The sequence below is a fragment of the Fringilla coelebs genome (genome assembly GCF_963513975.1).
Source record: "Fringilla coelebs genome assembly, chromosome: Z".
Classification (NCBI taxonomy): domain Eukaryota; kingdom Metazoa; phylum Chordata; class Aves; order Passeriformes; family Fringillidae; genus Fringilla; species Fringilla coelebs.
Window position 1 is genome coordinate 22677886 of NC_140031.1, and position 17954 is coordinate 22695839.

The following is a 17954-nucleotide window of genomic DNA, read 5'->3' on the forward strand; positions in this document are numbered from 1 at the left end:
TAGATATTAAAAAAAGATACAAACATACTGAACAGTGAAAGCAGCCCTAAGAAAACAAGCTTATTATCAAAGAAAGCTAACACTGAACACAAATGGTAGCCTCAAAAATACCTTGCTGCAGGAAGGATCACCTTCGCACCTGAAGGATACTTTTAACTTTTCTCCTGCTGTGAAGAAGCCCTGTGGCATGTCCAGGACAACCAGGAGATCAGGCCCAGCCAGCACGGCTTTGTTAAAGGCAGGTCCTGCTTGTTCTGTAACAGGGTGACCTGCTCAGTGGATGAGCCTCTGACACATTTCCCACAGCAATCCCCCAGGGAAATTGGCGGCTGATGGCTTGGGCAGGTGCACTGTTCACTGGGTGAAAAAATGTCAGGATGGCCGGGCCCAGAGAGGGGTGGTGAAAGGAGTTACATCCAGCTGTTCAGTCCAGAGTTCAGAACAGTTCAGTGTTCATCCAGGTGTTCAGTCACCAGTGCTGTTCCCCACAGCAGCTCCACAGGCTGGGGCAGAGGGGCTGGAAAGGACCTGGGGGTGCTGGTGACAGCAGCTGAGCACGAGCCAGGCTGTGCCCAGGTGGGCAAGAAGGGCAATGGCATCCTGGCCTGGATCAGCAATGGTGTGGCCAGCAGGAGCAGGGCAGGGATTGTCCCCCTGTGCTGGGCACTGCTGAGGGCACACCTCGAGTGCTGTGTTTAGTTCTGGGCTCTTCACTACAAGAAAGACACTGAGGTGCTGGAATGAGTCCAGAGAAGAGCAACAAATCTGGTGAAGGGTGTGGAGGACAAGTCCTATGAGGAGAGGCTGAGGGAGCTGGGGGTGTTTAGCCTGGAGAAAAGGAGCATCAGGGGGGACCTTGATGCTCTACAAGTACCAGAAAGGACACAATAGATGGGTGGGTGGTGTTCAGGCATTTTCTCCCAAGTAAGAAGTAATAGAACAAGAAGAAATGGCCTCAGATCCTCAGGCCCTCTCAGGTCAGGGGGGATTAAGATTGAATATTAGCAAGAATTTGTTGGCACAAAGAATTATCAAGAATTGAAACAGGCTGCTCAGGGAAGTGGTGGACTCACTATTCTTGAAAGTGTTTAAAATAGGTGTGGATGTGTAACTTGGGAAAATAATGTAAGTGGCAGGATTGTCAGTGCTGTGTTAAGAGTTGACTTGGCCTTAAGGGTCTTTTCTATCATAAATTATTCTATGATCATGTGATTTTGTGTCCACCTTGCTTCATAGCATTAAAGTGGCCATATGCCCTCCTTATTGGATCCTAACAGCTTTCAAACCATTTTTACTTCTCCTATACTTGCTCTCCCGGGTTTAATATATATGGGCATTAACAGTCTTGTGCCATTGCAGCTCTCTTTGTTTCCTTTCACTCAGAGGGAGAGCTGTTACTGTGTGCATGACTCCTATAAAGAGAGCACCCAGGAGAACAGCTTATTGCCACAGTTCTCAGGAGGAAGGAGACAAGGGAAGCAAAGATTTAATCTTTCACAGGAGGTTTCTTGCAATGACATACCTATAGACACACACCACTGGATGGTATGGAGAGAAGAGCTCCTGCTCTACAGAGAAAATGATAAGGATACAACTCAGATGAATGTGTTCATGACAAATCAAGTATTGATTTTTTTATTTTTAGCTAGGAAAAGAGAAAAGGCTTCTTTGATTTATAAGGAGAAAAAAAAATTGTATTATTAATTGGTCTTTCATCAGACCCATAAATCCAATCCTAGCCTCGTGGAATTTTAGAACAATTGATTTTTTTAAAGGCATAAATGAAAAGACGCTTACCAAAGTGTTTATGCAATGGGAATTCGGAACACAGAGTCCATGTCCTCCATTCTGACACTCATCAATATCTAAGCAGACCTAGCAATACACCAAATCCAGAAATAAAAAAATTAAAGTAAATTTATTGAGATCAAAGACTGAAGAAACAAAACCAAAGTTTAAGACTAGAAAAGAGATGTGGCCTCTGCTGAAACTGCTCTCAGAAAGTCACAGACATTATCCATAGGCCAACTTTCCAAACCCTAAAGAAATAGAAAATTTCAGCTTTAGGATGTGCTCTGGTTCACGCAGAAGAGTTTACACAAAAACTGTGTTTCCATTCTAGGGTGCTTACAGAAATATGCAAAAAAATTACAGTAAAATAGACCCCTGAAGCTGATCAGAGATACTTAGAAAGATGATGACATTTTTTCTTGTCTCTATGCCAGTCAAGAGTATTAGGTTGTTAATACTCCCATTAAAACTATGCAAACACAATTCAGATCTCTAACTGAAACACTCTGAGCTCTGCCTAACAGCATAAGGCAATTATGGAACAACTGAAAAATAAATACCATTCAATTCAGATGCACTGCTATTATAAAACCAGCACCTTGCAATGGAAGTTGTCATGGAGGTGCTACCACTCACCTGCTTATTGCTCTTGGCATAGCTGAGTCCTATCCCTTGCACAGTTTGTCCCGTGTATCCTGGAGGACAGGACTCACATCGGAAACCTGGAGCAGTGTTCACACATCGCACGCCAGGGAAGCAAGGGTTGTAACGACACTGCAAAGAGAAAATGGACCAAGCACAGGTTCGTGCTTCAGTAACATCTGACTGTGAGTACAGACCTCTCACCAAAGGCAATGCTACATTCAACACCTCCATGTTCTCTGTTCAGAGAGGGCTCAGAGAGTAAACTGTCTCCGCAGGTATTTCTGACCTCCGTAAGTCTTCAGCTATCTCTGTAATTTAAATAACATTTGCAACCTTCCGTTTCAGCATGTAGTTGATGCCCTGAACTCTCATCCTGAATCCTTCCTTTAGCTGGGAATTTTCAGATCCCTTGGAGGCTGAAGGCTCCAGACCACAATATCAGGGAAGCCATAAAACTCCAAGCCTACAAACACCCCTTCTAACGTGTTTTGTACACACAGAAGCGGCAGCAGCATTTCCCTTCATTTATATTTGGATAAATCTCATAGCCAAGGAAGGAATCCAAACATAAGCCAGATAAGCAGGGATGTGTCAGTGGCATCCACACATTCTAGACTGGAGGCCCAAAGACAATCCTTGGAATGTCTCCCAAAATATCACATGTCCACAAAATCACCCTTGGCCTGAAGGCACCATTCACTTCATTGCTTTTTCCAGTTTTAAAAAACAGCTGTGACCGATTTCACTGGTCTTGTGGGTGCCAATGTGGGAAACACATCCTGCATTGCTGCCTTTCCAACATCAACAACTAGCTGCTAGGTCATGTTTATAGGAGTACCAAAACCATCAACATGCCATCCTGCTGCACAGACGTCAAAGACAACAGTATGAGTAACGTGAATAACATGACAAAGGAATACTAAAAAGTTTTTAAAAATGCCTTTTTTTCCTCCTTCCATCACTAACAGAAAAACTTAGGCAAGACGGAGGGAGAACAAACCAGACAATATGCACATACAAGAGACCTACAACTTGTAACCAAACACACACACACATGGAAGCAAGAAAAAGTATATTTAATACCAAAGTGTGTTTGACAGAAGGATTTGTTAATAGTACATCAGTCAGTAATATGAGGAAAATGGCAAACCGAGGACAGACATTTTGTGCCTCCTTATTTTGTTGTGGATTCTTTGTTGTAGACAGCAGAGGGCACCCAAATTACACAGCACAGAGAGCAGAGCCGCAGCTCCCAAGACCAGAATACCAAAGTAATGTCTTCAAACTGGTAATGAATTAGGGAAGGTACTGCAGAGATATTGACACACTCAGGTGTGTCAATGATGGCAGCTTTTAGGAATCTTCCAGATTTGTCTTTGCCAGAATTTGTATTATGCTTTCTTTTTAAATACCTATTATCAGGAAGTACCTATTATGCCTATTATCAGAAACAGTTCATTCATAAAAGGCTTTAAATAAATTTAAAAAAACAAAACCAAACAAAAAAACTTTCCTGCATATCAGCTAACTCACGAAAACAAGTAACATCACACATCCCTCTCATTAGACAATTCAAAATGATTGCCATTTATTGCTTCTTTATTTCTCCCTGTGCAACTCTAAGTAAAAATCCAGCTGATTAAGTAGGTATTTTTGGATGAACAAAACTGCTTTTGACAAGGTGGCATTTTAATGGCAGTGTCCACATAAAGACCTCATAATAAGCAAGACTTTATGACCCAATTTTGGCAATAATTCCTTGCTGTTTCTAATGTGAAAGCAGGTCATCTGTCATGTGGAATGGTGGCAGGAAGATGAAGGTACATGAATCTCCAGTGATTAGAGCCTTACTGCTAAGACAACCACTTTAATATCAAGCCATCATAAACCAGTCTCTGTTTCTTTTTCCACCACTGCTGTAATGGGTAGAGTTGCTCCAACCCTGAAAATGGCATGGAGGAGATTATTGCCATGCTTTGCCTCAGTCTGAAAATAGCTCAGGAGGTGAAACCCATCCGTACTGGCAGGCTCCAACTAGGCTGGCTTGAGCCTCAGACCATGGCTGTCTGGAGCACGAAACGTGCACCACAGCTGTCTTGAGTCCATCACTTGCATTCACATTTCAGAGCTTCACCTCCATTTTTTGTGCCTTCTCTTGCAGCAGACGCAGTTCATGCCAAGTAAGGCAAAAAAGAGACACTGCCCATGCCTCAGGAAACTGCCACCTTCAACTCAATTTCTCTCCCCAGTGTGTTTTGCAGACAGGTGTAAGGCACATCAAATCCTCTCCTGATGGTTGACAGGAGGGAGTAAATCAAAAGAGCAGTCAAAGCACATTTCCTGTTGGCTAGGAAGGAGAAATAGAGAACTGCTTTTGCTGTTTCGCATTATTAAACGGGTACACTGGTAGAACTGTGTTATCCACAGGCACAGTTTATGACCTAATTCTGCTGGTTCCTTAGTCTACTACATCCAGGTACTTTTTCACAAAAAAGACTAAAGAGTGAAAATCATCCCACAGAAAAAGTGCAGTGAACCTGTAAGTGGTTTTGTTGTTTCTGTTTCGAGTAAGTGTCACACTACAATTAACACAGGTTTTCTTTAATCATTTAAGATACTGTAGATTTATTAATTCAGTCCTCAATACAAACAAGCTCTGAATTTCTAACGTATAGCACAAGAAAAGAAGTAGATTTAAGTCAACATTATCAGATTTCAACACAAACACAAAGAAGCAAAAGGAACAATGCAATGACTGTTTATCTTCTTTCATAGACTTCTAAGGTAAGGATGCAAACATGACTCCAGTTTGGGTTGCAGAGAAGACTTTGGTCTCCAAGGCTGGTTCAGGAGCACAAAAATTTAAAGAAACAAAGCCCATATTAAAAAAAAAGTAAAAGTGCTTCTGCAGCTTATAACAGAAGCAGCTATGGCATCTTTTTGTGGAACAGAAATGACAATGTCAAAAGTGTGTTTTGGTTGGGTTTGGGTTCTGGGTTTCTTTCCAAACATTAAGCTTCTTTAAGTCACTTCTCAACTCACCAGAGGGGTTCAAGTTTTCACACACATAACCTCCATAAAGTTGAAGAAACAGCAAAACAGGGATATAAAATCAAATCAGAATGAATTAATATTCACTGTGCAAGCAGTCAGTAAATGCTGAAGACAGAAAGTATTAGCAACCCATCGATATGTATGAAACAGTTGCTTTTTAGTTGTTTATTTAACTCAGTGAAAGTAACTGTTTTACCTCATCAATATCCGAGCATGTAACTCCATTTCCAGTGAGTCCTTCAGGGCAGGGCCCACACTGAAATCCCTCTGCTGTCTCCATGCACCTCACTCCCCTGAAGCAGGAATTAACTTCACATTTCGGTTTAGTGCGCCTAGGAAGTTGAGTTGGAAAACTCACAGTGCCTAAACCTTTAATGCAGAAAGAACAACAGTTTCAGTGGTTGAAAGAAATGTTCATCATGGCTCTCAGCTGGCAAGCATTCTGAAGAAATTCCCAAGACACTTCATGTCTCCGCACTGTGCTGCTGCCACCAGCTGTGCTGTGACTGAAAGGCTCCATCCTAGGAATGGCTCAGGAACTTACTGCATCCCCAGCAAGGGGGAATTGAGGCTATTCTTCTAGGTTCATGTGCTTCTCCTGGCTACATATGGCAGTCTTCCTTCTACGTCTGTCCTAAAACAGATCAGCTGCTGGCCAGGGCAGGAAACTCTGCAAGCCTGTGACCTCAGATCCAGGGACTGAAGTATAAGGTACAAATATAGGGCATTTCTCTGGCTAACTTGGTAACACCACAACTCCATAAGAAAAACTACGTTCTGGATTCACAACAGCATTTCTGACAGTCTACAAATAAGAAGAATAGAGAAGGAACAGCAGGCAGCCCACAAACACAGCAGGACTACGCAAGTACTCAGGCTTAGGTGCACAGAGGATAGCCAAAGACAGGTCCTTCTGAGACTCTGGCAGGTACAGAGTCTTGTTACCATAGAAATTTGACTTTTCCTTTGATGCTTACAATAAAGGTTACCCTGCCTAGAGCTCAATTTGAGTTTTGATGAGGCTGCCAGACTGGGACAATAAATCAACTAAAAGGCCTGATGAGTTTAAGACCTTTCATCTCACACAGTAAGGGAGTATACTGGTTTTCATACTGACTGCACTTGTGTATTGATTGTCAGTTGTGTGTGATGCAGGAGGGCCACGCAGTAGCATTTAGAAAAGTATGCATTTTTTTCATTTAGAGAAAAGACGAAGATCACCTTTTGGGTCTTACTGATGTTAACGAGTGACTGCCTACTCAGAATCAGACAAACTTCAGGTGGACTGCATAGGATCTTCCTCAGACTCATAATACCAGCCAGAGCAGAATATGATTTCTCCCTTGTCCTTCTACTAAGATTGTACATGAGGTAGCTGGGAGACAGTGTCTCCCTCCACTGGAACGTGGGGCACAGCTTTATGGCTGTGAGTGAGAACTGACAGTACAGCCTGAGTGGTACTGCTTGGTTTAGTGGTGTTTTATCCCCCAATAGGTGATTGTTGGGTCTGTGGAAGCTTTTACTCTAAATGAAAATCTATTTTAAGTTTGTGTCCAAATAGAAATACACCTAGAACTTTGGACACGGTATTTTTTAAAAAGTATTTTTTAGAAACCACATAAAGCTAATGTCATCAATGCTAGTTTTAAAACAACTCTAATCTCTCCTAGATTACCAGCAATAACAGGAATACTCACCACATGCTTGGCACTCAGCTATGGTATTTCTCAGAAAAGTTGTTTCTTTGACCTTGAGAATATAGAAAATAAATGTTATTTGGGTACAGATAGTTCCAGTTTGCACCTAGCTGAGAGAAGAACCATTAGTCCCCAAGATGCCACTCAAACTATGCAGCACAGGTAATTGGTCTTAAATGAGATGTTCTTTATACTCAATAAAATTAAGGATATGGATAATGGATGTACTTAGGCTCAGCCTTCATCAAAGGTCCAAAGGTCCTTGTTTGACCAAAGGAATGCGCCACCAGCAATTTCAGTTCTGTTGCCCACCAGCAAGTGAAACAAATGCAATTTCAGTTCCATGCAACAGACTCACAACTATCTAATAGTGAGTGAGGATGGCTACTCTACTTCCTCACCAAACACTAAATTTTCTGGATCTGAATAAGCAAGCCCCATACACTCCCACTTTCAATGATCCTCCCTTGCAAGCACAGGGTACCAGGACCTATATGGTTATTTCTTCTTGATTGTGTCATGACTTCAAGGCAATAACTCTAGACAGCAGTTTACTGCTTACCCGAACTCTGCGCTGACTCTATCAAAGGAGCAAAACTGGGCTATCTCACACCAAAGCCTACACACATTACCTGTTGTCTAAGAAGGTCTTTCACATCGCCCAGTAGTTGGTTCATCTGAATCATTTGACCCATCAGCTGCCTATTGAAATCACCTGCAGGGAAACAGCAATGAAAAAGGGCGCACAACATAACTCTTCTTCATTTGTCATGGTATTTCTGAGATATAAGATAGAAACCCCATGAAGAGCCATAGAGGGCAGATACTACTGTTATGCAAGCCCTGTAGAAATCATGAGAGCAAACACCTCAAAATTTATAGTGTAATTTTCATTGACTCAAGGCTTTTTCGGACTGAACTCCTCATAGACCACAGAAATGGGCAAAGCAGAAAGCTCTCCACAGAGACAAAAATAAGATCACAATTCTTCTACCATTACTTCAGTGTTAAGGCTTGCCTAGGCAACTAAGGCCACCAGTGCTACTGGTACCTCCCAAGGCCTGAGACCAGCAACCCTGAGTAAAAACCTCAGGATTTCAGAACTTGGTGTTTGTGATAACCTATTTGGGGGCAGGAGGGCAAGGTGAGGCCATGAAGCATATGTGCATGCAATGGGAAGACACCCTGTGTAAGTGCATTCCATGTCATAGAATCAGAGTCATAGAACCATCAGTTTTGGAAGAGACCTTTAAGATCATGCAGTCTAACCATCCACCCAACACTACCACTGTGACCCTTAAACCAGTAAACCATCACCTTAGCACCAGATACAGCCACCATCTGAACACCTCCAGGTAATTCCACCACCTCCCTGGGCAACTTATTCCAATGCCTGACCACCCTAATAATGAAAAAATGTTTCTAATATCTCAGCTGAATCTCCCCTGCCTCAGTTTAAGGCCATTTCCTGATGTCCTCCTACTGCAGGCGTGGCAGAAGAGACTGGCACCCACCTGGCTATACCCTCCTCTCAGGTGGTTGTAGAAAACAATGAAGTCCCTCTGAGCCTCCTCTTCTTGAGACTGAACAAACCCACCTCCCTCGGCTGCTCCTCATATGACACATTTTCTAGTCCTTTCACCAGCCTTGTTGCCCTTCACTGAACACACTCCAGCACCTCAATCTCATATTGAAGGCGAGGAGCACAAAACTGAACACAGAATTTGAGGTGCAGACTCACCAATCCCAAGTACAGGGGATTGATTACTTCCCTGGTCCTGCTGGCATAGTACAGTTGTAACCACTACTGATTCATACATATTTTTCAAAGTGAAGTTACCCAGCTTTCTGAGCAAGCTCACTGTGAAGCTCTGAGAACACAACAGTGCCTGCTCTGACAAAGGAGTGTTTTTAGCAACTGCAACAGTCACTTGGATTTTCTTCTCAAAGACAGCTCATCACACTGCACAAGTTTCATGGCTGCATTTGCTTCTGACAGGTGCAGATTTTGTATGGACTCACAAAACAACTACTCAACACTGTGAACTCACACCAGAAGTCAGTCTTCAATACCAAGTAACAATAAAAGACCTGTAAGACAAGACCAAAAGTTACCTCTGTAATGAGCCATAAGAAGGACCAGATCAAACCCAAGATCTTCACAGGAGATTTGAATCTCTTAAATGAAATACTGGTTTTGAACCAGTGACAGAGAAGAAGCAGAAAGCGTGTTTAGCACAGTAGCTTGTATTTGCTTCTCTTTGCAGCTTATGAATTTGTACCTCTCAAGAAAAAGATATTTGTTTACCTCTCTAACTCTGTATCTAAAAATAAACTTCACAAATATATGCTCTTCCACAGTCTAGGCAGGCAGGATATTTTTGATATTATGCCTGATAGCTTCAGGGAGTTTATTCACATGTTATTTTTGTCAGTACTGAAAGCTTATATGAAAAATGTGTCTCCTAATGTTTACCTCATTGTTTTGTACTTCAAAGCACGTCTAACTGTTTCCAAACATTCTAATGGGAACTGTCCAAATCCTCATACACTAAGTTTTCTTTACTTTGTAATTTTTCATCCAAACACTGAACAAGTTTGAAGTCAGGAATCACCTGCTGTTCCAGAGCCTGCCTCTGTTCTAGTCCTAGCCTTGCCATATTTTTATTTGGGTGACAACAGCAGGACATAATATCATGGGTATTTTAGAATCCCACAGTAGAACCTGGCACACAGGCTGTCAGGCCAGATGCTGGGGTCTGTTCTTGTTTTATCTTTAAAACAAAGGCTCATTTAGGCATTATTGATTGAAACCTGCAAAAAAATCTCAAGACTTAGATAGTGTTTTTTGGCTAGCATCTAAATCAAAACCAGATCTATTCTGTAGTTAAGTTTTGCAGACTGCTGAACATTAAGGTGGACTAAACTGGTTAGACCACTATGAACTACATGCCCTGTGTGCAAATTTAGACAGAGCAGAAACAGCTGAATACACCTGGTTTTGCTTTTTTTTCTCTTCCATTAGAAGTAATTCCAACAGCCCCCACTTGCAGCAGAATAACTAGTGTTTAGGGATAAGTACTCAGAGAGGCTTTTAAGGAAGCTGTCAGTCCACAGCATAGTGGATCCAAGAGAAAGCAGGTAAGCAAAAGGTACCAGCATGAAGCCAGACAGTTATCTAGCCCTTCCATGTAGCCTCTCTCTTCCATACTCCCCACATCTTATAAGGCAACTCCCCAGTTCAGCTAGTCCGTAGCTCTACATTCTTGATCATTAACAATATGATTAACAGAGTGGCTTTCACAGAGACTGCTCTGAAGTATTACTGACAAACTGGGAACTGAAGTCCTCATCCTCCTCTTGCCAGGATGTTGCAGTATAGAACCAGCTTCATTCCACAGCCAATTGGCCCCGGCATGCACAAACACCAGCCACAGTGAAACACCTCATAGCTAGGGCTCCTACCTGTCTTAGGAACAACAGCTCTCTGGCTAAAGCAACACATTTGCTCCTGTCTGCATCATTCAAATCCTGAATTGTCATTCTAAGAGAACAACACCCATAGAATCATGGAACACCCTGAGTTGGGAGGGACTCATCAGGATTATCGGCTCAGTTCCTGGCCCCACATGGGACAATTCCAAGAAGCACACCATGTGCACGAGAACATTGTCCAGCTTCTTGACTCTGGAAGATTGTGGTTTCTTGTCCAGAGAGTGAAACAGGATTATAGTATAGATGATGACTGACAATAAAAAACGTTTCTGAACAGCCTACATTCTTTCACCAAAGAAGCTGTACATATAAGTTTTACGTGGAACTAAGAAGAGGAAGGTTCCAAGTATATTCCTCAGATATGTGATAAATTTCTTGACCAGGCATTTAAAAGTGACTGGAGAGACTCATGAACAAGAACATATATTGAATACAAACCACAAAGACATCACCATTGAGTCAAGAGCTCTGAATACCATGAAATGGAGAACAGTGAAGCATTCAGAGAAAGCCACACTAAGACTCCATTCCATTATTCTCTCACTCATGGGTCTATATTGACATACTGTCTCTAACAGCAACTTGCTTAAAGAAGTTTGGTCTGGTGCAACATAACTTTCTTTTTATACTTTGTCAGGTTCAGGTACCCTACATGAATTATACAACCTCCTAATGATGATCACATGCAGCATATTAATCTCATCTACCAAACCCACTGCACCTTGTATTCTATTTTCCTACCCAAACACAAAAATCTGAATATACACCTTCAGCCTGTGTCTAATCATCATAATCTCACCCCACTGCTTAGGTGTCTCAGCCTCACAAACTGAACATGGAGGTAATGCTGCTCTGAAAGCAATGAGCAACAACCAGGCACATAGTCAAAGCCATGTACAGTTACTCAGGTCCAAAGCACTCCCAAGGATTTTCCAATTAATATGAAAGCACACATTTTTACCAAGATATTAGGTCTTACCCCCCTAAACAGCTGAGCATTTGCATTCCAGCTTTTCCTGGCAGTAGGCAAAATTGACATTATCTGATATATCATTGCCATAGAACGGCGTCGTGATGCATACACAAAGTACAAGGCAGACAAGTTAAAGTTGCTGTTATTGTTATTGTTATTGTTATTGTTATTGTTAATGTTAATGTTCATAATAATAATAATAATAATAATAATAATAATAATAATAATAATAAATACTAATTCCCCTTGAAAGTTAAAAGCAACTGAATTTCAGAATCTAAGCCAGGTGGAAGCAGCCACAGAGAGATAGTCTGTCTGTATATTACCATTTGCATTATTGATTAGTGAGCAAAAAGTTACAAATGAGAAAGCTGCAAGTTTGCCATTTGGAAACTCGCCATGGGAGAGCTGCCAGTTTTTGAAGAAGAAAACACTGAATTACCCTTCTGTTTCATGCTTGAATGCTTGTTTGTTTAGTGAAAAAGAGGGAGCATGGAGGATAAAATTCATTTTTTATCTAAGTGTATATATGTTAAGAAGCAAGGAAATAGAAGTATCTGGAACTAAGGATTTACATAGATAAAAGGTAGACCAGATTTTGTTACTACTGCACACCACTGGTGCCTACATTCGTGTGACATACCCAGGATGCTCTCTTAAAATTCCTGCATCTTGTCTCTGTTCTTATCAAAACTAGCAATGCTGCAGGTTTGGGTTTGGCAGGGGGACAGGAAAGGGTACAAGAGAGAACATATAATTAATCCTATTTCAAGCTTTGAAGTTTCCACATTATTATCACAACCATAGGAGTTTCCTTCCTATGGTTGTGATAATTAACATATTCCATGCACAGTGTGAACCTATTCTTCTCCCTCACACCCACAGCAGAAAGGCAGATGGACAGGGACTGGAACAACTGCAGATGGACAGTCTAGCGCAGGTTTTCTGTGTCCAGAGGTCAGGAAGCACCCTCACCTAACACAGGGGATTGCATGAAGCCCCTGAGGCCCATCAGTAGGTGAAAAAAGCCGTGGCTAAATTGTGGCAGGACTAGTGCCTACTCTGCAATGGCTTTTCCCACACAGACATACAGGCTCTGTAGCCATGGCACAGACGTTTTATTGAGTCTCCTGCAAGCTGCTTCACACCTTGCTCCTCCCCTCTGGGTGACAGTCCTGTGCTCAACAAGAGACTGACACTGTCAGTGTGGATAAGTACATGTGTAGGTCTTGCTACTCCACTGATCCTCCTTTCACACAACCTGTAGCAATGTACCCCATTTAGCACTACTTTCCATCTGCAATTGTTTGCAATTTGAATACTTAAAATATTATTAAGCTGACACAAGCAGATCATCATCACAAAAATTTGCCTTCCAAATTAGGCTAAAAAACCTCTTTAATAATTACAGACTTGTCTTTCACTAAAACAACAATTCATTGTTTTATCACTAGCAACAGTTTTATCTCCAAACAGAGCTATTTCTAAAACATTTACAGGAAATTGTCATAGCTATAACTGAGTCAAATAATTGTTATTACTTGACAATAAGCTTCTTCACATTTTCAATATTCAGCACATTAGTTTCCTTTCACTGGTATCATTAAGAATAATTTTAACTCCCAATTGCAGGCCTTACCAGTGTACTGAGGTACAGGCTCAATTTGTTGAAGAAAACAATCCTGCAGGTTTCCCACTTCAGCAAGGGTTCCTCCAGTTACCAGCTTTAGCTCATCTAGTGTATCCTGGGTTCACAAGAAAAACAGAGCTCGCAATTCTGGTATAACAATAGGAAGAATATAAAATATCAGACAAAGTAAATTAATTTTTTTTTTTTAATTGGGGGAGTCCACTTCCTATGCATGCAGGGATCCTACACCATTCCCTTCAGGACCTCCCATTATCATTTGAACTGTAAAAAAATCTCTAATCTTTGCCTTGCAGATTTTCACATAGCTGTGGTTTTATTTCAAACTCTTTTTTTACTATTCCAATTAATATAATCTCACATACTAGAAGTTCCCATATTTCTGCGGCTTGTGATTTTTTTTTTAAGTGCATCCAAAGCTGTGTTTTTTTCCTCTCCTCTCAAACAGGTACATATATTCATGTCAGGAATATGGGCACATCAGTCATTCTCCATAAAAACAGGCTCACTTTCAAGCCTGTAATGAAACAAAGTAAGTGGAAACCTTGGGGGCAGAATGCCTTTGTACCTTCTAATAAGTATTTTTGATTAATGATGATGGAAGATGCTGTGGAAGACACTGTTTATCTCAGACTGCTGATAGGGATATGGCAGGAAGCTTTATCAACTCCTGGTTGGCAGACAGAGGAAGAAAAGCTATTGCAGTCAAACAGATGAGGGTTTCACTCTGGCACAAGAGTCCTCCCCTTCTTTTGTCTTTTTTAGTCTCTTGGCATGTCAAGAAGAGGAAAGCCACATACACAGACAAGCACTGCTCATACAGAACAGCTGTAGGAAACCAGTGAAAAACTGCCCTTACTGCACTAGCTAAGTCCTCACAAAAAGTCCACTCCCCAAAAAACAACTAGATTGAAGTGAAGGAGGCAGTAGGTTTAAAAAAATTAATTTTAAAAGCTAAAAATTACGTCTAAAACAAATAGCATAAATATTATAGGGCTCACGTGAGCTAAGATTTCGCCTCCTCTATGGGGAACTTCTATTTACGTTTATTTCACAACTTAACATTAAAGTATTATTGTACAGAGCTTGGCTGCTGTGAGGACTGAGGTTTGAATTCAACGATCCAGAGGTTCAGTGGTGATCCCTTTAAGTCCTCAGCCCGTTCCTAATTTCCATGCTCACCTGTGGCTTCTCCTGGAGAGTGCGCAACTCAGCCGCCATCACCTTCTGAGACAGTGCTGAAAATGGTTTGGGCAGGTCCTCAATGGCACCTACTTGTAGGCAGTCCAGATACAGCTCTATTGTGCTCAACCCCTGCTGCAGGCCACTCAGCCACAGGATGACAGCATGGGGCTTCCCATCAGCCAGCTGGATGTTGCTGAAGATCACGGAATTCAGCCTTCCATCACTCTTCAGATAGCGCAGCACCGCTGGGACAAAACACACGGAAGGACTGTCAGAGGGCAGCAGACAGCCCAAGGCTGATCAAGGAATATCCTGTGGAAATCTGCAATTGCTCTGGTATTTTTCCACACGTCCGCTTTTGTAAATGCATCCCATATGCAGACACAATGGTAATAACAAATGGGACATTGACTCTCAAAGCAGCACTAGCAGGATGCTTGCATGATATTTGTGAAGCTCTGCTGCCTGTGCTGAGTTTCCCTCTGCTTTGTCCAGGCCTCTCTAAATGGCTTAACCAAAGTCACTTTACAGGCCATAATGCACTAAAAGGCGAGTGGTAAAGTCACAGGGCGTAGCAGGCAGCCTCCAGTCAGCACTTCGCTATGTACATATCTGACAGACCCAGAGATACTCTGTAGCAGAAGGGTACAACTGGAAAATCAATTCCAGTGATGCATACCGCATACAGTGGAGCTGTCTAAGAGTGTATGCAAACGCATAATTAAAAACCAAAGGAAGCGTATTTCCAAACCAATAACCTGCACTTCTCAGTAAAACCAAAGTATAATGCAGAAAAGGCATAGTCCACTCCTAGGGATGACTAAACCTTTTCTCAACTCTTTTAAAAAGCATTAGTGACTGACCTACCTGATAAAAATTCTCATTTCATTAAGTAAAATGCACCATCAAAATTACCCACAACAGCAGACAAATACTCTTACAATAAATACCCACTGAGTAATATTGAAAAGAAAGTCTCTTTCCTAAGGAAACTAGATCAGTAAGCTAGAATCTGTGAGTCAGATCTCTAAGATCAGCTAGCTAGTTCTCTCTACAAAATCTCTCCCTGGCTCTCCAACTGCATAACTGCAGAAGCAACGAGCTGAATGCATCTGGACAGCGTATAACAACTCTGCAATATCAGACAGACCTTCAAAGATCCCACTGATCACCAGCTGCCAGTCTCTTATTTCCTGATCGTAACAGTTATGTGCATGAGGAATCAAGCTGCAGAGACATCAGGCCTCTAAATATATAGCAAGCTGGCTCTTGCTGAAGTCTGAAATTCACGGATGGCTGCTACAGTTGCATCAAGTGAGAGGTCACAAATGATCTAACACTAAGTCAACCAAAAATTGTGGATCTAGAGGAGGTAAAAGCTCATACTAGCTTTGGACCTAATTAAAGCTACTTATTGAAACCATCCAATTTCTATTAATTTAACAAACTACCTTCATTCCACTACTAATATAATTACTTTGATGCTATGATAACTCTTTGTTGGTGACTTCTTGTGCACATGCTCCCTGAATTTTTTATAATTCCTCAGTCTAATGATGAAAAAACCCCCAGATTTATACCAGCATGAATGGGGAAGGGTATGTCTTTGAAGTCTACACTAGTGCTAGAGCCTCAGCAGCTGTGATCAATATCAGGAATGTTTTCACTACTGTCTATGTCAAAACACTGCCAGAGCTGAGATTTCCGCAAAGGTGCATGAGGTCACCGGTAACTCGCTAAAAGGTAGCATTTCTTGGCAAACTCAAAGATATGGCACGACAGAGCACACTGCAGGCATTTTATTTATGTGAATATTATGCACGCCTGGCCATATAAAATTGGACCTGGGCCCTGCACTCAGAGTGACCAAACACAACAGTAGCCTAGAGAAAGAAGGAGGGGATGGAGGCAGGGCCCAGAACAGACCCTGCCAAAATAGTTTCAGGACAAGGAGCAAGCAGACTTGGAAGGAAGATCAAGTATTCTTTCCTCAGCCAAAGCCAAATATTCATCTGGTAAACTAGAGTAGGCTTTTGAAGAGATATTTTCCTGGATCACAGCCTCCACCTCCAAGATTTAACTCATCCAAGCCCCTGCAGTATGTTTGCTGCTTGAATATTTTACAGATATTCATAAGAGTGTCACGTAAACTGCTTAGAGAAACAAATTTTCAATTAAAATAGGAGCTACTTCACAGAATTGTTTAACTGCAACACTTCCATGCACTAACTGCTGTTTGCTCCACAAAAGAATAATGAAAAAAGTATAAGAAATCCATGGATGCTATCTGTCTCTGAAAGACACAATTGTCTACTGTAAGTTTAGCTGTTAATTCAGCAATTCAGACCTGTGCTTTTATAAACATTTAGGTGTTTTAAACACATTACTATCAGTTATACCACAATAAAATCAGAATATGAGGCAACCATTGGGAAAAAAACTCTTTAATGTGGCATTTTAAAGTATAACTAAGGCCTGCTTTAGGCTCCCAAAATCAGATTTGGGTGCATAACTAGAAGTAACATGCAGAGAAATACCACAGATATGAAGAAAGACCCTGCATTTTGCTGAGGTACCAACATTGGTTCACCACTTATGCGATGCTGTTCAGTCTTGAGAGGATCATACACAACTCACACACTCCATACTTGTAGATGACATGACAATCTCGTGGATGCAGTTTAACTTACTGTATGAAGTAGTCATATGGGATCCCTAACACTTAGAGAAATCACGTATGAAAACACTGCCTACCACTTGCTCACTGCCATATGCCTTAACCAAGCTGCTCTAAAGTAATAAGGAGGGAAAGAGATCCAATTTACAGTCTTGCTGCAAAAAGCCTTTCTCTCTGTGGCCAATCCTTTATACAATCCAATGGTCAACCCTTTACATCAAATAGGCTACAGATGTCCCCCATCTACTCAACACTGGTCACTGACAGGACAAGTTGCTTCATGCTGCCTATGCATACATCATTATTGCATTTGTCCTGGCACACAGATGTTTCTCAAACACCAAACTACCAAGGAGAAAACCAAAAGAAACCATGTAACCTTCCACCAGAAACACTCTAACAGGCTTAAGAGACTGTCAGTACAAGCAAAATCAATTCAGCATGTTCAAACTTGTATGTATATAGACACATTCGTGCATATACAAATGTGTTCCTACATATATGTACAACATTTGCACATATAGTTGTGCATGTGTGAGAGGGAAAGCGAGTATGTGTAATTTATAATTTATTTAACAATTAAGTAAGTTAGTGCTAGGAATTGTATGGCACTTTTGATAAGGCTGTGTGACCATGTATTACCCATTCCCTACACACACATAACTCTTAGGCCCTTACCTCAGAAGGAATTTGGCAGACCTGATAAAACTACCAATGTTTTACCTAACTCATTCCCCAACAATGTTTAACAAAAAGGTATGATTTCTTATTTTGCAGCATATTGAATAA

General features: G+C 41.4%; 1 protein-coding gene across 1 annotated transcript in view; it reads right to left on the reverse strand.

Annotated features, from left to right (window-relative positions):
- Positions 1 to 17954, reverse strand: part of THBS4 (thrombospondin 4) — a 39268-nt gene that overhangs the window by 16104 nt on the left and 5210 nt on the right. The window contains exons 3-9 of the mRNA XM_084225097.1: positions 14486 to 14733; positions 13295 to 13400; positions 7820 to 7902; positions 7188 to 7239; positions 5687 to 5859; positions 2428 to 2565; positions 1798 to 1875 (exon numbers count right to left, since the gene is read on the reverse strand). Of these exons, the coding sequence (XP_084081223.1) occupies positions 1798 to 1875; positions 2428 to 2565; positions 5687 to 5859; positions 7188 to 7239; positions 7820 to 7902; positions 13295 to 13400; positions 14486 to 14733 (878 nt within the window). The remainder of the gene's footprint in view (positions 1 to 1797; positions 1876 to 2427; positions 2566 to 5686; positions 5860 to 7187; positions 7240 to 7819; positions 7903 to 13294; positions 13401 to 14485; positions 14734 to 17954) is intronic.